Raw genomic sequence first — 25932 nt, forward strand, 5'->3', positions numbered from 1 at the left:
CAAAAGCTTTTTGTTATACCAAACCATTTTCGGAAAGGGCATTAACGAATTAAGTAGTTTCATAATTACATAAATAGTTTTGGCACAGCACCACCTACTGGTCAAAAGATATATAAAAAAATGACTTTTTTCTTTATATTTTCTGAACAGATTGACCAAAAATCAGAGTGATAAGAGTGACCTTCCTAGATTCGGAGCAGCATACCTAATCAAATGATACCAAACACTTTAACATTGTTATAAATCTTATAGAATGCATAAAAAGTTATGAAATTAGGCACACGGATAGAGGACAGTCTCACCATTAACCACAGTAAATTTGGAGTCTCCAACTCAAACTCTCTAATGCTACCAACAGGCCAAATTTTGACTCACATTTCTGCTAATAACTCTGGAACTGTAAGGTCTAAAAGCAAAATCTTTTATATCTTGATTCCTCGGTTCATATCGAGTTGAATATATGTAAAAAAATGAATTTCTATGGTCAAGATTTTTCGTAGTTTTGATTTTTAGGACATATCTACTTTTTTCAAACTCGTCCTGCACTTTTTGTCCAATTTTCAACAAAATTGGCTCAGATAATCTTCATGGCATTCTGGCATAAAGTTATCAAAAGGATCAAACCAAAAGCACGCTTACGATTTTGATGAAGTTTGTAGAAAAAAAAAGGACATGAGGCTATATCTTTTTAACGCTTTTGAAAGAGTGCACTCGAGAATGTCCGCTATCGTTTTAGACCCCACTAAAAATGGCTGTCCCCTCAAATAGTGCCATATTTAAGGGTATAGGGGGTGATTTCGGATAGAGCCCTGGGCCCGTATTCACAAAACATTTTATCTTAGTACTAAGAGTTCTCCTAAATAGCAGTAAAAGGTTTTAGCTAAGAGTTTTCTCTCAAAACCTATTCACAAAGCTGCTGAGACAAACTTTTACTAAGGAATAGAGAGAAGTCTTAAGCTAAAAGTAAGGGTGGGGTTGACCTCGTTGCTATGGATGATGTCAGCATGCTAACTAACTATGAATACAGTGATTGGCTGATAGGGGTGGAGTCTCTGTCAGAGATTTATTCATAAAATACTGTAGAGGGTGATATTATGTTGCCATATTCAAATAATACGGTTTAAAAATTAAACATGTTGCCACGAATGTCAATTAGTGTCACTAATTAAAGTGTGTGTTCAGCTAATTGTCATGTGTGCTTCTCGTAAACAATTAGCAGATATGCATACAAACAATATTTTAATTGACCGACTAGATTAGAATAATCATGGCTGATAGTAAGACACGCAAACCAAAAAAAGAAAACCGAACTGGACTCAAGAACAGCTTCTTACCCAACCAGTTAATGAAAACAAGCATATAATCAAAGGAAAATTTGGAGTATAAATAACCTCCAAAACCAAAAAAGATGTGTGGGAAAACATATGCGTGCCAATAAATGCAACATGTTCCTAAAATGTTTACGTTCCGAGGCAGTTTGCCGGCAACAGCCATTTTAGCCATATTTGTGATTTGGTCTTAGTGACTCAGGAGTCCTCTTCACTACTCCTAACGTTTCACAGATTTAGGAGCTAGTTTTAGCGCTAAAATGCTTTGTAAAATACTCTTAGAGCAAAAATTTAGGAGTCCTAAATTTAGGATTGACACGCCCATTATCTTTAAGATTTACTCCTAAATCGGCAAGTTATGAGCTACTTTTAGCCTTAAGATGTTTTGCTTTATGAAGTAATCAAAGACAGCCCCTTAGCTGCTCATTTTATCTCTGTTGTGCTTGGTCCCTTAACTGCAGCTGTATTTTATATAGTATTTGTACCACAAATATTGTTTCACGGACCTGTCGACAGCACCTGTTTTGATTGAAATGTTGCATTATTCCTACAAAAAGAGAGTGGCAATATTTTGTCCACTATTGTAGATGAAAAAAACAACAACAATAGATGGGCTGATGTATATTTACAGATATTTTATTATTTTAATTATGTTGCAAACAATGACATCAAGATATACTGATGGACAATTATTTATTTATGTGAGTGCACGAGTGTGTGTCAACAGTGAGACCACAAAAAGCAGAATGAAGTCCTCGATATTGGGGATTCTCAGTACATTAACAAGGCAGAGAAAGCGAATAGCCGGAGTCAGAGTCCGCTGTGTGCTCACAGACAGGAAGTGACGTCCACGCACATCCATAGATTCTACATACACAACTTTGGGATGGCAGTGGTTGGGCATACATGACTCTACTGTTGGAAACAGTACGCTGCGGACCAGCAAGCACAGCAAACTACTCACCACTGATGTAGTCTTATAAGCTGCTAATTGTTGCCTCGTACGGCAGCCAGTGGAAAACTTTTCAAACTCGCTCCTGTCGGACTTTCATCCGTCTGCCTCAGGAGGCCATCTTCCTATAAATGTGTTCATAGAAACCACATACACACCGTAATAGTTAACACACAGAGCAGCCTATAGATATTGCACGTCGATCTACGGTGGAGGTGCCGAACTCTCAAACTCCACAAGGTCCAGCGTCACCCGCTACGAGTGTCTTCCTCTGCAATGCCAAAAACCTCCCTGAATCAAGAGAGACTGACTAGATAGCTCGTCGGCACAAGGTCACTGAGCAGTACCACGGAGTACGGCAAAAAGCCTGTACGGGCAACGTCTCCCGAAGTCTTCACAAACGCGCGCACAAGCGGACAGGCAGCAGATGGTGCAAGCAGGCAGCAGAATGACCAAGCAATGAAAGCGCTATATCGATGACGCAGAGAAGGGGGTTAATGAAACCTATGAGCGATTGAAGTCATTTTCGAGAATAGTGAGGCAGAGTGAAATCTGGGAAATGTAGCAGAGGTACTAAATCAAACCTAGATGAGATGTAGCTGCATTTGTGTGGAGCGCCTTGTCCCCAAAGTTGAACGCAGTCCTGAAAATGGTGAATGTGCGCAATTAAGAATGAGTAAAATGGCACTTCACTTGCCCTCTATCAGTAAATAAAGTATGTCAAAGTCCTCCTCTACCAAGACGTGGCGACGGAGGGTGTCAGAATTATATCTTCTGTACAAAAAAAGAAAGTGTAAACCCTATTTTCTCCAGGGACAAGTGCACTTTACTGATCCATGTCCTTATAAAAGCAATGGTGTCTTCTGTACTTTTTTCTAAATGTAAATTTGCCTGCTTTACAAATGGAAAAGGACTTCATGGATGAGAACGGTTCAATAATGTGAATTGAAGTTGTTACCACTTCTTAAAAGTGACGAATGTCAAATGAGAGAATCTTCTTGGAAAGGGGAGAACTGAGCATCCAGGCATTCATACGGTTAAATTACATTACAGGCCCCCCGGAACAGACACGTCAAGCTGTTCATCTTCAGTCAGTTTAAATGTTTTGAAAGTCTCTTTTCCGTAAAGCAGAATGTGACAAACGTCAAGAAAGAAAACGTCAACGTCCAACAGAACGGTTTTGAGTGCCCTGTATCCTGAATTCCCCAAACAGCATCATTCTGCCTTCTGTTCATAAACGCTTGAGGCGAGAGCAACACCTGTGCTCTGCATCCCTACGGTACTTTTAGATGAGGAGAAGCAAAAAATTTACAGTATACAAGGTCTGGATTCACCATGCAAGAATACTTGTTTTACTTTTTACTTATTTCTTTTTTTTTTCCTTGTGAATGTCTTGTGTAACATTTAATAAGCTCAAACTACATCCAGAGTAATTTACATAAAAGGACAATAGTTATTAGAAGAGAGCTGGATGAGGTGGTAACCATAGTAATGAGTGCATCCTGAAGAGCAGGTGTGGGAGTGGCCAAAGTGGTGGCGTTGGGGGGAAAAGGGAAGGGGCGGATCCAATGGCGATCAGCGACATTCCCACACTTTGACCGTTTGATCTACACTTCCTGTCACCACGTAAGGAGAAGTCTTGTGGAAATCTGTGGAAAAAAGGATGAATATTTAATTGATTTAGTGGCAGAAGGAGACCAAATGTCACTATTTTGTTGTCCAGGTAATGACAGGTAATGCTTGGCTTACCCAGAGAGGTAACAAAGTGTTCATGGGCACTCAGGGTCTTCATGCAGCGCTTGTTCTTATAGTCCCAGATACGAAGGGTCTTGTCATCAGCGCAGCTCACTACAAATCTGCCACCAGGATGGAACAGCACTCCACGCACCCAGTTATCATGACCGACCTGAGAGGCGAGAGACGTAAAAGATGAACGAAGAATGAAAAATTATGCATAAAAGCTCAGAATCTGCCACTTAAATGTATATTTGAAAAAGTTGTTTGCTTATATTTTATTAATGAATCAAATACAGAGCAGTAATACAGTATAATTTATACACAGTGGGTGGCCATGTTCAAAATAGTATACACTACCAGTAAAAAGTTTTTGAACAGTAAGACTTTTAATGCTTTCATAGAAGTCTCTTTTGCTCACCAAGCCTGCATTTATTTGATCCAAAATACAGCAAAGCAGTAATAATGTGAAACATTTTTACTATTTCAAATAACTGCTTTCTATTTGAATATAATTTAAAATGTAATTTATTCCTGCAGGGCTCGAAATTGCGACCGTTTTGGTCGCATATGCTCCCAAAATTTAATCTGCGCGACCTCAAATTATATTTGGGAGCATTTGTGCGAGTGCGAGAAATTGTGGTGCGACTTGGTTTCATTTCTTTACAAAATTTTCGCTAGCCTAACTACTGCACATACTGCTGAGCCGATACAGAGACAGCCTCGCTGTTCTCTCCAACATTACATAACCATTTAAACTTCATCGTTACATTCTTAACTTTAATGCAGATTTTAGATATTAGCCGTCAATCACCGCCTGTAACTGACACTGCTCTCCGCTAAACTAGGAACCGGCCGTTTTTTTTCTCTCTCTCTTAACCAACCTCTGTTCCGGATTTGCACAAACTGCATTGCAATTAAGGGTGTGTAATATGACAATGTTTGATTGTGGACAATTAAAAGGTCTCCACAATCTGCTTTTAAGGAAATATACTATATTTCGTGCTACAGCGCCTCCGTCTCAATACTGTACAATGCGGCACGCATTCACCTCAAATGATATCAGCGGCAGAGTTTCATTCACGCAGGGGTGTAATTTTCACCGCAGATACTCTTTTCAAAATCCAGTTTGTGTCCCCCACTTTCAAATCGTTTTGTTAAATTAATGTCTCGTATTGTAGAATGCACGCTCAGCGCTGCTGAGAGTTTGGCGCGATCGTTAAAACGAAACCAAAAGTAAAACGCGCACGCGCATTCAAAAGCAATTTTAATACCCCGCGTTTAGAGAGCGACTCCCCAATGCGCGCAAATTAGGCTACATAAAATATCTAGGCTGTTATTAGTATGTGGGCCATAATAAGTAAATATTTATATATTAATAAATATTTATATATTAATATATAAATATTGAAAGAGTAGCCTACTTTGATTATGGCTGCATTTATTGTCTACACGACTAAGAAAGAACTTTCGTTTATTTTGTGTTATTTATACTGTAGATTGTTTAAAAATGCAGTGGTTGCCTCTAATTTAAATTACTGTACCTATAATAGAGAAAATAAACTTGTTTATTTATCTTGTTTATCTTATTTATCTTGTTTATGTACTCATATTTTCATTCATTCTTGTCCCTTGCTTAAGGCGTAAAATAAATATATTAAAAAGGCTTTCAAAATCACCCCATTTGCAATCAGAATCGGCCATGAAGAATCAAGATCGGTGCATTAGGCTAAAAAGAAATTGGGTGCTCCTAAATTTTTTTTTGTGCTCCTACCTTTTTGAAGTTGGGAGCACCAGTGCTACCAAGTAAAAAAAGTTAATTTCGAGCCCTGTCCTGTGATCAAAGCTACATTTTCAGAGTCATTACTCATGTCACATGATCCTTCAGAAATCATTCTAATATGGTGATTTACTGTTCAAGAAACATTTATTATTTTCATCAATATTTAAAACAGTTGAGTTAATTTTTTCAGGATTCTGTGATGAATAAAAAGATTCAAAGATCAGCATTCATCTGAAATATAAAGCTTTTGTAACATTATACACTATACCATTCAAAAGCTTGGAGTCAGTATAATTGTTTTATTTCTATAAAAGATATAAATCATAAAAGAAAATTAATACTTTTATTTAACAAGGATGCTTTAAAATGATCAAAAGTGATAATAAAGACATTTATAATGTTACAAAAGATTTCTATTTCAGATAAATGATGTTCTTCTAAACTTTTTTTGATTCACCAAAGAAATCAGAATATTAAGAATGATTTCTGAAGGATCTTGTGACTGGAGTAATGATGCCAAACATTCAGCTTTGAAATCACATTAATAAATTACATTTTCACACAAATTTTCTATGTAGATTTCTCAATGGGTTCAAGTCACCACATTGACCATCAGAAAGTTGCTTGGTTTGAGAATGACTTCTGTGCGAACCTTGCTTTATACATCATTACACTATTGAAAACAGACAATGGACATTTTCTTGCCTGCAAAAATTCTTCACATATTTATTAAAAACTGTGAATATCTCTGAACTATGACTTAATTTCAACTTATGCCATGATTATGACTTTTAAGTGTCTTTGTAAGTTTGATATATCATGTCATAATTATGTCCATGTCAAAACTTTTTTTTTATTATGTGGCAGAAATTGCCTTCCATAGTGCATACATGTTAAAGGGATAGTTCACAAAAAAAATCATTAATTACATTGTAGTAACGTAGTTAAAATCTGTACTATACTAAAATGAAGAACAACAAGAATACTTTGTGTGCAAAGAAAACAAAAATAACGAGTCAACAATTCTTCTCCTGCATGTCACCCTAAGCATTATTATGGAGAGTTTTCTGCTGATGTAAACATGCATGCGCTGCGCCTTGTTTGCATGCACAGGAAAACACACGCATGTGTCACAGTACTCTCTAGAGAAGATTTGTTGAATAAAGTCATTCATTTTGTTTTCTTTGCGCACAAAGTATTCTCGTAGCTTCATAAAATTGAACCACTGATGTCACATGGACTATATTAACGATGTGCTCACTACATTTCTGTACTGTGGTAATAACGTTGCTGTTTATGGAGAGTAAGAGAGCTCTCAGATTTAATCTAAAATATCTTAATTTGTGTTCCGAAGATGAGGTCTTATGGGGAGGGATGCACCGAAATGAAAATTCTTGGCCGAAGCCGAATCCGAAGAAAATTGCACACTGGACTGAATCCCCATTATCGAACATGTTTATTTGTGTTTTTTTTCCCCATGTATTTTGCCAATTAAATAGCCAATATTTGCTTTTTACAGTTTTGTCTTGCTTTTCAGAGAAAAAAAATCAATTACAAAACAAATTAAAAATATTTATTTAACACTGAACATTCTAGTAGACATTATAGCCTACCAACAAAGCACAATTTAAGTTAGTAAAATAATATTCTTTAGCCATTTTTAAGACCCCCTTCTTGAATCAGGCATGCGTTTTTAATGTACAAAAAAAATGCAGCCTTGCTGAGCAAAGGAGGATATTATAATAAACATATTAATAAAGCTGATGTAATGATTGTTATCATTATTTTTGTGTTACTTTATTTTATTTTACAGAACAACAGTAAAATTACAATACTAACATTTATGAACGTTGACTTATTTTGGCAGAAACCCACAAGAAGACCTCAGTAGTACTACTTTTTGCTGACAGCAGCAGATTTATGAATGATTCTCATCCTGCAGATTTTCCTCACGCATTGGGCTTTGAACCCTGGCTAAGGAGCTTGTGCAGCGCTGTCAGAATAAATACAATTTGTGCGTGTATTAGACAACATAACATGGTTTAAGGCCATTTTGCGATTTCAGTCATCATACAGTAAGCAGCAACAACCACCACTTTCTCTTCTCATCTTAAGACATGCAATGCTATACCAAACAGTCTGGTGCTTGTAATGATTTCTGCATCTTTCTCTGACAGTTTTAAATGCTTTCACTGTCGACATGTTTGCTGCATTAGTGAGCACCTCTATTAAATCGTGTCACGTCATTGTTAGGTATAATTTATTCGGCCTTTTCGCTGACACTGAAAGATATTTTTCTTGCTATTTTCAGCCAAATAATTTCGGTTGCTTAACATTTGGTGCATCCCTACTAATGGGTTTGGAACAACAAGAGGATGAGTAATTAATGACAGAATTATCATTTTTGGGTGAACTTTCCCTTTAATAGCAGAATGCAATTTTCTATTCTGAGCCCAGGCAGTTTGACTATAGTTTAACTCACCAGTGTCATAAGGCACATGCCAGTACTTATGTCCCACATTTTAATGGTCTTATCTCTGGATCCGGACAACAGGAATGGCCCAGGCTTGCCACTCTTCTTGTTCTGCAAGGAGACCGTAAACATGACAAATTATTAAGAGAATGCAATATATGATACAGAAAAGTGAAAAAGAGGGGATAAAAGCAATGTACCTCAGAGCCTGTAGCCTCAGATATGGTGGGGTGTGCGCTCTCAGGAGCCCAAGAAATGCACTCCACCACATGCTCGTGCTCCCGCAGCTCTGCCTTGCACTCCTTGGTAGCCACCACCCACACACGCACCGTCTGGTCATTAGAGCAGCTGGCCAACAGTGTGCCATCTTGATTGGGCCGGACCATACGCACCCACTCCCTGTGACCAGTGAACGTCTTCACACAGTAACTGTGACAAGATGGGGAGAATCATTAGACACTGACATACACTCTTCCAGATTGTTTTGCATTGTTACACATGTGACTCACTGAAATCCTTGAAGAGTACAACATTCAGATCACAATTAGCCCACACAATGCACTTCAGGATTACTCACCCAGTGGCCACCTCCCACATTTTCATGGTCTTATCCCTGGAAGCAGACACTATGTGGTCACCGTTGGGCATGATGGCAACTGACGACACATTGTGATCATGTCCTGAGGATGTGAGAAAGGTAAATGAGATGAGGTGTGAGGAAAAGCTTAGTTACAAGCAACTGGACCTTTGACTTGTGGCATAACCATTCAATGTCGAACCCGAAGGTCATTTACTGACAGACGTAAAGGACAGGACTTACAGCATATGATTAAAAGAGGCACCTTTGTTATTTGAGAGAGAGATTAAAGCTGTCAGCCTGGTTAATCCTGCCCCCAAACAAACCTTTACCCCTCCCTTTGGACCAACAGGTCCTGAGTGAGTCTCGGCGTCCAGAGAGAGGATTCTCCAGCGCACTAATACGGATCCCAGTAAGCTTTAAGCCTATATTGGAGGTGGCTGCAGTCCATGGTGGGTCAAAGGCCATTCAAGGAAGTTCTTTCAGCAGTAGATTTAAATAATTCTAATAATGCGGTAGCAAATGCAGGAAATATGTACCGTGCATGGTCCTGATGCACTCAAAGCCCTGGAAGTCCCAGAGTTTGATGGTCATGTCCGCGGAGCAAGAAGCCAGCAGCTTTCCAGTCTGATCAAAGGAGATGTCCTGCACGGAGTCAGTGTGACCCTTCAGGGTACGCTCGAAATCCCCAGCCTCGTAGTCCCAAACCTGCAAAACAATGCAACAGAACATATTTACACACTTGTTTCAAAGACTTCCGAAATAATAATGTTGCACACTTTTAAAAACAGTTTGGTAGCTTAAGCAAAACATTTGAGTACTCTGAGAATTTTTAGAATCAAACAACACCAATGCAATGTTTTTGCATCATTCATTACAATGCACCACACACACTCTGTTCCCAAAAACACCAAAGACCGCTAAAGCTGCACAGTATCATTTACATAAGGCAAATATTAACACACTGACTAGTCAGTTACTTACAGTTGAGGTCAAAAGTTTACACACACACACCTTGCAGAATATGCAAAATGTTAATTTTACCAAAGTGAGAGGGATCATACAAAACGCATGTTTTTTTTTTTTATTTAGTACTGACCTAAATAAGATATTTCACATAATAGATGTTTAATAGTCCACCAGACAAAATAGTTGAATTTATAAAAAATGACCCGGTTCAAAAGTGTACATCCCCTTGATTCTTACTACTGTGTTGTTACCAGAATGATCCACAGTTGCGTTTTTTTTTTTTGTTTGTTTTGTTTTTTTGTTAGTGATAGTTGTTCATGAGTCCCTTGTTTGTCCTGCCTGCTGTTCCTCAGAGAAATCCTTTAGCATTTTTGTGTATTTGAACCGTTTTCCACAGTGACTGTATGGTTTTGAGATCCATCTTTTCACACGGAGTACAACTGAGGGATTCATGTGCAACTATTACAGAAGGTTCAAACACTCACTGATGCTCCAGAAGGATAAACAATGCATTAAGAGCTGGGGGTGAAAACTTTTGAACAGCATGAGGATGTGTACGCTTTTCTTTTTTTGCCCAAATGGAATTTTTTTTCCCCATTTTTTTCCATTCTGCCCTTCAGACACTACAAAAGATACTTACATGTTCCCCCGAAGACAAAATAAGTTAAATTTACCATGATCTTCAAATTTAAAATGTGTTCACCCTCTTAATGGCTCTTAATGCATAGTGTTTCCTTCTAAAGTGTCAGTGAGCATTTGAACCTTGTGCCTTGTGTAATAGTTGCATATGAGTCCCTCAGTTGTCCTCAGTGTGAAATGGACCTCAAAATCATGCAGTCATTGCTGGAAAGGGTTCAAATACACAAAATGCTGAAAAACCAAAGAATTTGTGGGATTTTTCTGAAGAACAGCAAACAGTTTAACTGTTCAGGAAAAACTATCACTAAACAAACAAACAAAAAAAAAAAAAAAAAAAACAGCTGTGGCTCACTCAGGTAATAAACAGTACGGAGAATCAAGCGTATGCTTAAAGTTTTGAACAGGGTAATTTTTATAAATTCAATTATTATTTTCTCTTGTGGACTATATGTAAACGCCGTGAAATATCTTAATTAGGGCAGTACTAAAAAAAAAAAAACAAAAAAAAAATATAACATTCATTTTGTATGATCCCTTGCAAGGTGTATGTAAACTTTTGACCTCAACTGTATTTGGTCAACTAGTACAACTGTAGTTGTGCAAACCCTATTTTACACTAAGAGCTCCAATGCAGAAAATTAAACGTACAATAGTAGGGCCTTAGAATTTCCGCAAAACTGACAGAATTGCAGAATCCAGCCATAAAAATTAGAATTTACTGTATAATGCAGAATGTCACAGAATTTGCCAAATTTTGGACAAATAAATAAAAAGTAGGTCGGTACTAGTGTCTGAGAATAGTAAGTCTGTGTGTGAATGAACGGCGCAGTGTTTTCAGCCTCTGCTGCCTCAATACGAGTACATGAACGAAGAAACTTTGACAAATATATGTATGACTTAATGTAATGATAATACTACTACTAATAAAATTATTATTAAGACATTACTTTTAAGGAATATTTACCAGAAAAATATTTTACCAAAATGTATTTAGAATACAGAATAATGCAAATACACAACACAGTATTTCTGAAAGAAGGAAAGAAATAAAGAAAGAAAGAAAAGTTAGATATTTTTCTGAATAAAATTAATTAATTGGAGATGCTTTTGGTTATTCACCCAGAAAATTAATGGAAAACACAGAATTTGTTACAAAATAAAACAAAATTTGAGGGGGGGGGGCATTTCAAAGGGCCATAAAAATTTAATTTTTGTAAAACTTTTAATAAATTTAGGTTTCATGATTTTAATTAATTAGACAAGCTTTTTGATTAATAAAATGTCATTTGATTATTAAAACAGAATATAGAAAAATTAAAATGGAAAAAAATGAGTTTGGGAAAAATTAAAACAGAATTTAGTGAAAAATAAAACATTTTTCATAGGGCCCTACAGTAGCAAAAAATGTCTAACAGGTGTTAAATCTGGCACAGAAAGAGTATACCGCTTCAACTGCAAATAGCAACAGGTTAGACAACAAAGATGATAGGAAAAAAAACTATGAAATATATATATATATATATATAAAAAGATGTGATGTAAAATGTCTCCAGCACTCTAGCTGTGATATTTGTGATCTATCTGTGTCTTGACAGGTAAAAGGTACAAAGAAATGCATAAAGAATGTTCTAATAGAAATGCAAGCTGAGAACGCTTATAACTGCACTGCCTGGTGTCCAGAGAACTGCTCCCTGCACCGTTGCCCTGGGAAACCACAGCATCACGATTTCTCCATGGAGATAGTCAGTGACTCAGCAGAAAAGAATGAGAGCAGATGGATTTGAAAACTGAAACATGGCACAAGAAAACATCCATACAGCATATGCATACGTCCTCCCACAGCCTATCAAAGTCATCGGACGCATAAAAACACAGAATCAAACAAACACCTTTATAGTGGCGTCCTCTGAGGCGGAGACCATGAGGCTGAACACAGGGTGGAAGATGACGCGTGTGACAGGGCTTCTGTGGCCGCTGAGGGCGTACTTCTCAGGCGGGCGGGGGATCCACTCTTTGGGGTCTCGTTTCTGTCCCACTGGGCCTCCTAAAGTGATCTCCTCCTTAGCTTCATTTAGTTTGGACTCCAACTCCATTACCTAAGAAAATACAGGAAAAACTAGGGTTGTTTATCTTAAAAAAATTACACCTGTGCAATTATTTCAGAGATACAGTTGAGGTCAAAAGTTTACACCACCCTTTCAGAATCTGCAAAATGTTAATTATTTTACTTATTTTAAAATAAGAGGGATCATACAAAATGCATGTTATTTAGTACTGACCTGAATAAGACATTTCACATAAAAGATGTTTACATATAGTCCCACAAGGGAATATAATAGCTGAATTTATTAAAATAACCTTGTTCAAATGTTTACATCCTCCTGATTGTTAATACTGTGTTGTTACCTGAATGATCCATGACTGTTTTTATTTTGTTTAGTGATAGTTGTTCATGAGTCCTTTGTTTGTCCTGAACAGTTAAACTGCCCGCTGCTCTTCAGAAAAATCCTTCAGGTCTCACAAATTCTTTGGTTTTTCAGCATTTTCGTGTATTTGAACCCTTTCCAACAATGACTGTATGCTTTTGAGATCCATCTTTTCTCACTGAGGACAACTGAGGGACTCATATGCAACTATTACAGAAGGTTCAAATGCTCACTGATGCTCCAGAAGGAAAAACATTAAGAGCTTTTGAACAAAATGGAGATGGGTACTTTTTTTCTTATTTTGCCTAAATATCATAATTTCAGAGGCTACAGAAGATGGTTACATGTTTCCCAGAAGACAAAATAAATTAGATTTACCCTGATCTTCAAATTCAAAAAGTTTTCACCCTGCAGCTCTTAATGTATGGTTTTTCCTTCTGGAGCATCAGTAAGCGTTTGAACCTTCTGTATTAGTTGCATATGAGTCCCTCAGTTGTCCTCAGTTTGAAAAGATGGATCTTAAAATCATACAGTCATTGTTGGAAAGGGTTAAAATACACAAAAATGCTGAAAAAACAAAGAATTTGTGAGACCTGAAGGATTTTTCAGAAGGACAGCGGGCAGTTAAAATGTTCAGGTCAAACAAGGAACTCATAAACAACTATCACTAAACAAACAAAACCAAACCAGCTGTGGATCATTCAGGTAAGAACACATTAAGAATCAAGGGGGTGTAAACTTTGAACCGGGTCATTTTTATAAATTCAACTGTTATTTTCTGTTGTAGACTGTATGTAAACATCTTTTATGTGAAATATCTTATTCAGGTCAGTACTAAATAAACAATAACATGCATCCCTCTTTTTTTGTCAAAATAATTAACATTTTGCAGAAGGAAGGAAGGATGTAAACTTTTTTTGTATTGCCCTTTTTTCATAGCGAAAAAATGATTTACTCACCTTTTTCTGTAATCTGATGACTGAAGTCCATTTCTTTTCCAAAAGGCCTGCATACTTCTTATCCAACTCTTCATTCTGAAGAAATTACAAGTGAGAATAAGACCTACTAGATCAAACAGGATTGTCTTTTCATTTTAAAGCTTAATGTGAAAATTATTACCATATCCAACTCTGCCTCCTTCTTAAAAACTGAATATGCTTCTTCATAGCCATTAGAGCGCAAATAATCTGCTATTGCTCGATTTCTGAAAGAAAAAGAGGTGATTTTATTAGACAAGTAGATGTGAAATCATGGTGCTAAGCTTTAATAAAAATGTCCTCTATGGGAACATTGTCAGTGTGTGATCATCACCCAAATCCATTTAGATTTGATGCATGTATGGTAAATGATCAATGATGAGGCCACACTTATCACATTAGCAGTGACAAAGAGATGAAGTCAATATGTAGTCACATGACTAGAGATCCATGTAAATTTTGTTAGGAACATAAAATCCCAATTCTACCCCTTACCCCTACACTTAGCCCTACCCCTCCATTTGGCACGTTCACGTGAAGGGGTAGGGGTGTCTCATTTCTCTTTTGGTTGGAGGGGTAGGGGTAAGGGAAAGGGCCAGATAGCCCTCCAAACGAAGATTTTTCAGGACCTCACTTCAAACGAAGGGCTAAGAGAAATTTCCAACATGGCTGCTCACTCGAGCAAGCAGACTCGTAAATATAAGTAATTTTTGCCTTTAATAAGGATTTTGATGACTATGTTTCATTATATGTATATTACCTTCAAACTTGTGTTTGGTTTTATGGTGTTGTTTTGTAAATAAACGTTTGCAAAAAAATCGCTAATGTTTGCTAGCAGATAGCACTGATTGCACGATATTACAAAATATATTTTTATGTCATATACACTTGACTGCATGTTAGAAACATGAAAGACCAGTGGCACGGCAATTTGCAACGGTGGTGTAGTGGAGGGTGTACGCAGGTATACGGTGTATACACACTTCCACTTTTTAAATCCCCTCTGATGCGCATTATTCAGTAGTGTCCTGCATTCGCCAAAATCATGGCAGTCCACCACATCCAGTCATGTGAATAAATGTAAATATTTGCTAAAAACACCCAATAAAGGCAGTGATGATGCAGTCAGGACCGTGGAGCCGGCTTGCTTTGAAATGTATTTGATGATTGCGCCTAATGCACCTGCGCCCGATACGTCTACCGCACCAGTAATTTAAATCAGTACATAATAATAAAAACGATACCTTACAAATAAAAAGAAGCTGATTTTTACGATCAGAAATCTCTTAAACAAGTGAACCCCTGTAAACATTTTAGTCCAAGGATCCAGAAAACGAACGCGTTCAAATAGAAAGTTGAAAACGAAATTCACAAATGAAGCATATATACTTCTCCAGGCACCACTACACTGATTAGCAATTTGCCGCGCATGTGATAATGCGTTGTTTGTTTTGCTTACGGCCACATGTGAATGAACGGTGCGTACACCATACATTTGTACTTTTTGAAACATGACAACATTTTGACATCTTGGATTGAGTGATAAACATCTGCGCATGTCCTCTGACGTAACATTAGGAACTAGCGACAACCTATGATGACGTATAGCAGTGTTGTAGTGGTGTCCCATTTCTTAGGGGAAATATTTTAGCCCTTCCCCTTTACACTTTGTTTCAAGGGACAAGGGGAAGGGGCGAGGGGTAGGCGAAGGGGTAGAAAATAGAATTGGGATTGGGCCAAAAGACTCGTACTGACTGCAAAATTTTGGGAGTGACAATGGCATTCAAACTGAATCTACTACATTATTGTTATGGAATCCAGGAGTTATGACAAATGAATTCAGCTGCAGTGTGAACAAGGCCATTCTTGCTTTTGATAGATGTTTTAGTGATGCAACACTTGCATCCAACATGGCAATGAACTTCCAGCAGTACAACTCAGTAAGAAAAAGGATGGGGAAAAAAGAGACCAGGAAAGTAACCAAAACACAGTGCCCTGGTTGTCATGGACACTCACCACAGAGGATGGAAAAAGTCTCAAATGACACAGCAGGAAATGCCAAAATGGAGGACGAAGCACTTTCACTCAGTCTCTCGAAACACAGCCTCTTCAATTCTCTTCCTGGGCTTCATTATGTAAATGAGACTTTCACCTCTTTGGATGATGGTGAATATTTCATGGGCTGGCCAATGGGCTAAATTTAGACAGTGATGTCAGCACCTTCGAGACTAGTTTTAGTAAGTGACTTTTCTGAAGGAAACACAAGCAGTCCAGTAGCTATAAGCAAGAACTGGATTTAAAGATCAGCCACCTCATAAAATTTTAATTTAAAGACAGTTAAATCAAGTTTCTTAATGGTGACATGTTTTTTTTTAGTTCAAACACTTTCCAATCCCAATTGTAGCTATACAGACACTTATAAGCAAACCCATTCATAGGTTGGCTTTCTGACTGTTCACTGACTTTCTGATGGCATTACAAGAACATTTTGCGGTCTCATGCCTTTCACTAGTAGCTACGCTAAGCTGTGACAGGCAGCAGACAGGAAAAAATATCCATTATCCATAAAATTAATTTCATGACTTTAAATGTCCCCTTCAAAACAGGTCCACTATCTCCTACTATTTACTGCTACAAAGCAAAACAACCCGCATTTTTCAACGTCAATGTTACCAAATGAGAGTTCATATCGGAAACATGAAAAGCATCACGTTTTCAATGCATACACTCATTTACATTGTCAACACATTTGTTGTTCCTCCTGCACCTTACAGATACTCCACTGGTGTGACATGTGTGATATCTCTAAAATCTAAAAACAATCTCTTTTTTTGTTCCAACTTCACATTATTAACTTTTTTTTTTTGATCGATAGAAGAATTGTAAATAGATGTTTTACATTTTTGTGGCAATTATTGCACCTTAATGGAAAACTTAATTTATGTCACTGCTGTGAATCAACCACTGCACAGAACATAAATATAGGGATATTAAAATCTCAAAATACGCTATCGTGTTTAATGTGAAGTCCACGGTACAATATTTATAGTGATATCCAAAAAAAAGAATTAAGGAATTCTTTTTTTTTTTTTTTTACATTTCGTACATTTTAAAGTTAAATTATTCAATCTAATTTTAAAATGATTAAATCTAAAATTAAAATTAAGAGCTGCAAACCATGTTCTTAACTAAGAAAACTTTAATCAGAAAAAAGTCAGTGAATTGACTTGTATCTGAACTTTAAAAGGGAATCAACTCTTTTTATTTGCAATATATTGTCTAAATAACATTCACACTGGTGATTTAGGAAGCCAAACAAATTAGAATAATAATATATTAATAAAAATAATAATAATAACAACAACAACAATGACAGTAATAGCCATATATTGTAAAAGAATTGCACTGCAAAATAAATGAAAATGAATATTTCATAGGTACATTATTTTTGCTTTACATTACAGTAGGGAAATAATAGGAAATCTTTCCTGATTTCTACACTTGAAAGAGATATTTTGAATTTGGACAGCAGTGCCATTACCCATTTAAAATGCTAACTGTCAGCAAATCATACTGCACACTTTTATTTTGACGGAAATGGCAGTAGAGCTTTTATTTAAGGAAAACTCCTGCTTCAGTGAAAACAGGCTTACAAAAACCTGTCTCACTAAAAAATCTAGTGAAATGCTGTAACCATCTGCTGCGAAAAAATAAAGCATAACAGGTGGCCGTTGCATTCCCAAATGTGTGTTAAACTCACAGAACATGCAAAAACGAGTTCACTGGATTCATTCACTGTGAATGGAGACGTTCTGAGGCGCAGAAAACACCGGATCACAAGCTGATTGCCTCAACAATGTGTGTGCTTTGATTTGAAATGGGCAGTGAAAACAGACTTGATCATGGGATTAAGCCATATTGCGCTTTCAGTTTTAGTTTGACAGATACTGTGTCAAAGCATAATGGCCTGAAACATAACTTTAAAGACCTTTTATGTTAGAATAAGTAGTTTAAATTTATTTAAAAAGTACACTTTTTGCCCGGAAGACCTATCATTTCATATCATCATGTGACCATGATAATATCCAACCAAGCCAAGGTCTCAGCACAAAAACACAAAAATAGAGATAGTGTCAATAATTGCACACCCCTAATAAAAAAACAAACAAACAAACAAACAAAAAAAAACACTTACACTTTAAATAATAATGTAAAGTGTGATTTCACTTTAGTGTAGTGATTAAGTGAGCTGCTGTTCAATCATTGGCCTCAACTGCTTAAGTCTTTAAATGTTTGTAATGCTTCAGCAGTACAAGCTTCCAACAATAACTTTCCTTCCAAACAAGGCAGTCAGTTAACAATGACGCATCTGAACACGTTCATCAAAGATTAGACAGAACTGCCCTTTCACCTACATCATAGCCCTATTTTAACAGTTTCATCATCACTCACTCTTTAAATAAATGAATGGGGAAATTCATAGATTTCTGGTGCACCCAAGATTACCCAGAGACCCCTAGTGCTACGCGAAGCGTGAGGAATGAATGCTCAAGAATGATCATGCAATAATGAACCCCTCCTCCACTCCTCAGTCGAAAGGCTTTATGAAATATTAAAGCTAACTAGCTGTCACAGGATGCTCCCTAAGGCACAGGCAGTCACGCTCTTTACTAGTGTACCGAACTGCACTTGATGTCAGGTTACACAGGGTGTAATCATTTTATTTGATGGCATATTGATATCCACCCATTTCACAGTCAAGTGAACACTTACTGTATTTTCAGGAATACACGTCACTTTTTTTGAAACATCTGAAACATGCTGCAACTTGTATTCCAAAGTTGCTTATATAACGCAATTAACACCAAGCATGCAAAACATGCACAAAGTGAAATTTAAAGGATTTGTCGTGGAGAGAGAGGAACTAAAATGTTTACAATGTTTAGCTTTATGTGAACATTTACTTTTATTTACCAGTATTTTACATAATTTCTGAATTAATAAAGTGGCTTATACACTTTTTTCTCTCAACAGTGTAACTCTGACCCTGTGTGACTTGTTTTCCGGATGATACGTTAAGTGACAGAATTTCAAATTTGTTTGACTATTGACTATTAATGTGACAGAAACGATATGTATGTGTTGTGTAGATGAGAATATGGACTCACAGTTCGTCTCGTTGCCTCTGTGACAGCACCATTTTGGCAGGAGGGTGGGGGCGCTGTCTCTGCCCCAAGTAGGGAGCTGGCAAACAGTCCCAAGCAGCTCCTCAGCAGGACGAATTGTTGGATGAGACACGCAATCTCACACTCTTGTGCAAACCGACGTCACTTTTGCAGCTCGGAGACTTCGTCCACAGTAGCACACGAGACAAAATTGATGATCCACTGGAACTAACACCAATTTGATTCACTTGCCATCTAGGGAAAATGAGAGAGGGAAAAAGATTAATTAGAATATTAAGAAACACAAAAGCAGTTCATACAAGAGAAATGTGAAGCGGAAATTATTCTGACCTTGACCTGACTGAAGCCTAAAATGCATCAGCCATTTAGCCAGATAAAAAAGGAGCCATTAGCATCCCTACTCATTCTTATATTAACTTATTAACTTATATTAAATCAAATTGCCATTCTGGCCTTGTGCGCTTACAAGAAACCATCACGGCCAACCCAAACATCCACAGTAACATTTAGCCCCTCGATGACAACCAGACTGGAAGTACTGGAGGTGACGTAAATCTCCTCTGCTAATCCTGAGGGGATGGTGGTCCAGGAAAACAGTTGTCCAGACGAGAAGTGGGGTGTTGGGGACTGAGACAAGACTTTGTAATCCTTTCAGTCGGTTTTGACAGTCTGCAAATATCCACTCTAATCTGTGCAGTGCAAACTAAAATAGCTTGACGCAGGTGAAAAATGCCTAATCTGGCCTTCGGAGAGCAGATGAGATATCCAGACATGTGGCTATGTTTTGGACTTTGGAATGAATGCATTAAACATAATGCATTTCTGCATGCTATAATTTGCTGTCAACCGGGATGGGGGATGCCTTAGTTAGTCAAAAACAGCAAACTGCTCTGAGGGTGCTGAGAGAAAAAAAATAAATAAATAATCACAAGCCCTAAACCACGTGTGTCTGGAGTATGTCTAGCAGAGGACAGAACAAAGTGCCACTCATTCACACAATCACATTAAACCATATCTATATTCTGATAACTTGTGCAGCTCTAATCAGTAATATTGGATGCATTTATGTGAAGATACTTGGCTTATAAACAACTAATTGGTAAAGTTACGATTCTTTTAAAAAGCTGAAGAAATAAGTCTGCTTAACTTTCCTGCATTACACAAAAAGCAAAGGTTAGTATAAATCTGTTTATCAAAAGAATGCAAACTGTCATTAGTATCCTTCTATGACACTAACCAAACTCAACAGCGGCTATAATTTCTAAAATACCAATCAATAAACTGAAGGATGGAAAGCCCAAATACAAATACATTTTTTATTGCGATGCAAAATTCAACTTACACTTACAAGACATAAGGCCATAGCTGTGGACAAGAAGTGGGCCATATTTAAGATTACACAACATATGGCTTCAGACAGGGTTCCAATAACCACCGCTTGACTCGCATAGAAAGCCAGATTTGGCGAGACATGTGTCTAGACCTACATTGCGACTGCTATATGCATTCAGCTCTATAACATAATGATTTATTCAAAAACATGCCTGGGCACATCAGTGCTATGTTATAGCACAAAGACACATGTGCAACATGCAATGAGGATGTAATACACCTTTAGCATTAGCAACCCTCTGCGCTGCAATTGTTGTCGACAGATAAGAAGATGTCTGTCTTTCAGAGATGACTAAATTATACAATTATAAAAGTGCTAGTCTATTGTTTAGCTGATTATATATAAACAACTATAAAAACAAAAAGAACATTTCTGATTATCAAAATGGACTAAAAACAGAGAAATAAAAAACTCTCAATTGTGACCCTGGATCACAAAACCAGTCATAAGTAGCATGGGTATATTTTAGGGATGCACCGATACGAATCGGCCGATCATGCTTGCGCGTTTTGTCAGTAAAGCCGGTTCTGTAATCAGCGGTAAATGCCATCAGGTGCGTGATTTCACGTTGAGCCGTATATACTACACACAGCCGTTGTTTACCGACGAGCTGCGCAAATCAATGTTCATTATCAGTGTGAATGTGCGCAGCTCCTCAGTGAACAACAGCTGTGTGTAGTATATACGGCTCAACGTGAAATCACGCACCTGATGGCATTTACCGCTGATTACAGAACCGGCTTTACTGACAAAACGCGCAAGTGATCGGCCGATACATATCGGTGCATCCCTAGTATATTTGTAGCAATTGTCAACAATATATTGTATTGGTCAAAATGATCAATTTTTCTTTTATGCCAAAAATCATTAGGATACTAAGTAAAGATTATGTTCCATTAAGATATTTTGTAAATTTCCTACCATAAATATATTAAAACTTAATTTTTGATTAGTAATAAGCATTCCTAAGAACTTCATTTGGACAACTTTAAAGGCCCTTAGATTTTCAAACAGTTGTATTTCAGCCAAATATTTTCATATCCTAACCATGCATTAATGGAAAGCTTATTTATTTAGCTTTTTTGTGGTCCGGGGTCACAATTTTGATAAATAAGTAAATAAATACATACATAAATACATAAGTAAGTAATTAAGTAAGTAGAAAAAAGAATGCACAACCAAAAACAAGCCAGGCACAGTAACAACGTCAAAAAAGAAATGGTGACTACTGATTTATTGCCACAAAAAAATTTGTATTGGCCTACACTTGAAGAAAAGTAAACCAAGTAAACTAGTGCTGAAATAACACCATGTTTAAGCACCTGGTATGGTTGAATGGATTAGGTCTGGTAGCTGCCTGAAGCAAGTCAAACATTAAAAGGCGTGAATTTTTCATTGAATGAGGCTGTCTGTGACAGAGTAACAAAATGCATGACGTTGGTCAGTGTGAATACAGCTGATTCTACAAAATTACCTTAGATTGTATGATTTCTTTTATTTCTGAACTTCAATACTTTCAGCTATATAAAGCGCTTTGGAACAAAATAAAAATACTACTCAAATACCCATATGTGAACCGGGACCACAAAACCACTCATAAGGGTCAATTTTCTGAAACTGACATTTATACATCATCTGAATTTTCCATTGATGTATGGTTTAGGATAGGACAATATTTGGCTGAGATACAACCATTTGAAAATCTGAAATCTGAGGGAGCAAAAAAAAAACTTGATATATTTACGGTAGGAACTTTACAAAACATGATCTTTACTTCATATCCTAATGATTTTGAAAAAAAAAAATTTTTTGGCTATTGCTACAAATATACCCGTGCTACTTCATACTGATTTTGTGGTCCAGAGTCACATATTGTCCATGTATACTGTATAGTCAGATCACTCTGAAGAGATATAATGGATTGAATTATGATTGTGTTTAATTGCAATCTGATGCAGTTAACTGGTATGGGTGTGTCTCAAACCATTTCTAGGGCTTGTCCCACTGTCAGAAACACCTACTCCCAATAAATCTACATAATCCCAAAAAACAGAGAGGACTGGCTGTATACTTGTCTTCAAAGGATGAGCAGCATAAAAGTATGCTAGAGCTGTTAGAAGAAAATTGTAATGCTGCAACAGAGATGTACACAATGTTTTTGTCATGTAGCAATGGTGCTGATAACTACCAGAACCTAAGAGCCAAGACTTGCTACAAATACTCTTTGGTGAAAAGAAAAAACGCAGACCTGGCAACCCTGCCTTGAACGACAAGTGATTCATAGCATCAAATGGAACCTGCATTAACTAAGTGAGATTGCGTTAATGTGTTATTATCACATTAACTTCGACAGCCGTAAATCACACAAGAGAGATTTTCTCCACCCACAAGCTGCAGTCTGACACATTTTTCAACCCTTTTTGATTGAAGGGATAGAATCGGGGCTGATCATTAGCTGTTTTCAAACAATTGCCGATGACCGATATAGCAGATAACTGCCTTTATCGGCCGCTACCGATTATTGGCCAATGCATCGGTGCATCCATCATTTTAATTCATTCAAGACATTTTTTAGCATTGGTCAGAGCAAACAAATCACATACAGAAATCAGACCAGATTTCATGTCAAGCATGTGTGTTGCTGTGAACAGGCCTTAAAGAGATAGTTCACCCAAAAATGAAAATTCTGTCATTAATTACTCACCCTCGTGTTGTTTCAAACCCCTTAAGACCTTCGTTCATCAGAATACAAATGAAGATCTTTTTTGGTATTGGCACTAGATTAGCATGGAGAAGAGTTATAATAATAATAATAATAATAATAAATTAGTTATTTTTGTTTTATATACTTTTCTATACTACCACTGATGTCACATGAACTATTTTAACGTTGTCCTGACATTTCTGTGCCTTGACCGTGGTAGGACCCTTTCTGTCTATGGAGGGTCAGAGAGCTAAAATATCTTAATTTGAATTTCAAAGATGAACGATGGTCTTACAATTTTGGAACAACATGATGGGGAGTAATTAATGACCGAATTTTAATTTTTGGGTGAACTATCCCTTTAATTTACAATATAGAACCACATTGGATGCATTCATGGAAGGCCTATAATGTGTACAACTCATTGATAACCAGTTTTATTAACAAATAAATCCGTTAGGAATTGTGTTAGTATCCCTCTGTCATTTTCATCTGGGTAGGGTAAAACGAAAAAAAATAAAAAATAAAAATCACATTAGAATTACATTGCAATAAAGACGTCACACTGAATGACGTCAGACGTAAGGCAAGTTCAGGCCAAGTAGCCTAAAATTAATTAGGCCTGAATGATAAATAATCATTAGCCACAGTAAGGCAACGCCCACGTGGTAGGAGAATATGATGACAGCTAAATAATCTAAGGCGTGCATGTAACGTTATATAAACTAAGTGTTATCCAGATCAAGGCAAGCGCTCACACCTCTACATGATTTCTGAGCTGGTTATTTTTTTTAACCGGTACTGATCTTAGTCGATATTTAATAACATCTGCTCCACATTACGTTTCCGGTTTAAGAATATTGCGTATTTATCTCATTATTCAAAAACATTCCATCTTGTACACCGAATCAAAACATGACGGCAGCCAGACAGTCAACGTTGACAATTTGTTTGCCAACTGTAATCATGAACGGCTCGACTATTAATTAGCAAACACAGCGCAACATATCATACACGCCCTTGTTGACAGAATAAACAGCATATTAGCAAAACAGTAGCGAAACATACAGTTATGCACCGGCACCGACGTAATGAATCTCCGGCCTTCAATCATCACAGTCACACCCAATCCCAAATATCACCCACACCAGCCACTGAAATACAACTTTCACGGCTTTATGAAGCCATGTTAGCGCGAAAGAGCGTTTGATACACATAAATACAAATGACACCAGTTGGTATTAGTTATTCAATGAGTTTAGTGCGGAGAGGATGCTAACATGAACTAGCTAACATTAGTATGGGTCAAATCACTTAAGGCCGGCTGTCAGAAATTTCAGGTCAGGTAAGAGAATTTAATTAGATGATAATTAAATAAACGTATTGTTTCCGTATCTACGTGTGTATGTGAGTTATGCCATAACCGGCGTTAGTTTATATCGCTCTCTGATATTCCCACCCTTATTTTGCTTTAACGGCCTGTCCGCCATTTTGAGTCAGTCAGGCAGGCGGCGCAAATTTCGCAGCCACATACACACTTTACCTGACTCACTTTCACTACAGCGCAGCTAGAAGCGAATATAAATAGTCCTTACCTTCTTATATAAAGGGTTTCTCATCTGCCAGATCACACAGCCAGGTAAAAAAGTAAAAACGAATGAGGTATGTCTCTGCTGAAAGTCACTTCCGATTTTCCGGCTCAGTCAGCGCTGTTTCTCCTCCTTGATTTCTGCACCGCATAACCGTCTACTGATGACGGGCACGCGCACGGTGCGGCCGGGGGCGCGCCCGCCTTGAGGATCACAGCGGTCACTTACATCATAACCTTCAGCTGACACTGAGGATGAGCTGCTTTTAATGGTGGGACTTTTCAGAAAATATTATTTTTAACAAGTGTGATTTTTAACACGTTTTCATATTAAAAACAAACTTACTTTGACAGTTAACTTAAATTATGCAAACTATGTGATCCCATAATGATCCGCACTATGATGAATAAGTGTAAATGGTTAAGTATGTCATAAGAAATTTTCATTACATTTCTGCGTGAGCCATTACCATTTAGATAAATGATTAAGATTTTAATTAATGTAAACGTGATGCAAATGTTAACTACGATTAAAACTATTAAAAGCATATTTGTTACATTACAAATGAAGCTGAAATAATATACAAACATTAGATGAGAAACTAAATGAAAATTAGAAATTTATTTTGAAGCACAAAATTTACTAAACTGGAAATTTTAATTAAAACTGAAATAAAATAACCTAAATAGTAATATTTTTTAAAAAGGTAAAACTTATAAGATGAAAACTGCAAATAAAAAATGAAAGCTAATTTAAAAATATTAATAAAACAATATAAATAGTGCTGTTTAAACGGTTAATCGTGATTAATTGCATCTAAAATTAAAGTTTTTGTTTATACATGTACTGTCTATATTTATTATGTATATGTAAAGACACACACATACAGTATATACTTTGAATATATGTGACCCTGGACCACAAAACCAGTCATAAGGTTAAATTTCACAAAACTGAGATATATACATCATATGAAAGCTCAATAAATAAGATTTCTATTGATGTATGGTTTGTTAGGATAGGACAATATTTGGCCGAGATACATCTATTTGAAAATCTGGAATATAAAGGTTCAAAAAAATCAAAATACTGAGAAAATCACCTTTAAAGTTGTCCAAATTAAGTTCTTAACAATGCATATTACTAATCAAAAATTACATTTTGATAGGTTTACAGTAGGAATTTTACAAAAATCTTAATGT

The 25932-nt window shown here is 36.8% G+C and overlaps 1 protein-coding gene across 1 annotated transcript; it reads right to left on the bottom strand.

The window, feature by feature from the left end:
* Positions 1-1948: 1948 nt before the first annotated feature.
* Positions 1949-24895, bottom strand: pafah1b1b (platelet-activating factor acetylhydrolase 1b, regulatory subunit 1b). The gene is made up of 11 exons (XM_073824164.1): positions 24737-24895; positions 19027-19278; positions 14001-14085; positions 13841-13915; positions 12345-12551; positions 9387-9555; positions 8848-8950; positions 8471-8699; positions 8280-8381; positions 4030-4186; positions 1949-3929 (listed from the first exon to the last, which is right to left on the bottom strand). Exons 2-11 carry the CDS (start codon positions 19056-19058, stop codon positions 3856-3858), a joined length of 1233 nt encoding a protein of 410 aa, XP_073680265.1. The 5' UTR covers positions 19059-19278; positions 24737-24895; the 3' UTR covers positions 1949-3855.
* Positions 24896-25932: the final 1037 nt, after the last annotated feature.

Source organism: Garra rufa, chromosome 19 (assembly GCF_049309525.1).
Source record: "Garra rufa chromosome 19, GarRuf1.0, whole genome shotgun sequence".
Taxonomy (NCBI): Eukaryota; Metazoa; Chordata; class Actinopteri; order Cypriniformes; family Cyprinidae; genus Garra; species Garra rufa.

What these genes read in the sequence shown, in the direction of transcription:
- pafah1b1b (XM_073824164.1), bottom strand. Translation starts at nt 19,058, where the DNA reads ATGGTGCTGTCACAGAGGCAACGAGACGAACT. An exon ending in GCATGTGCCTTATGACACTG is followed by an intron (nt 4,187 to 8,279) that starts GTGAGTTAAACT and finishes CTCGCCTCTCAG; the next exon opens with GTCGGTCATGATAACTGGGT. An exon ending in ACACTTTGTTACCTCTCTGG is followed by an intron (nt 3,930 to 4,029) that starts GTAAGCCAAGCA and finishes TTTTTTCCACAG; the next exon opens with ATTTCCACAAGACTTCTCCT.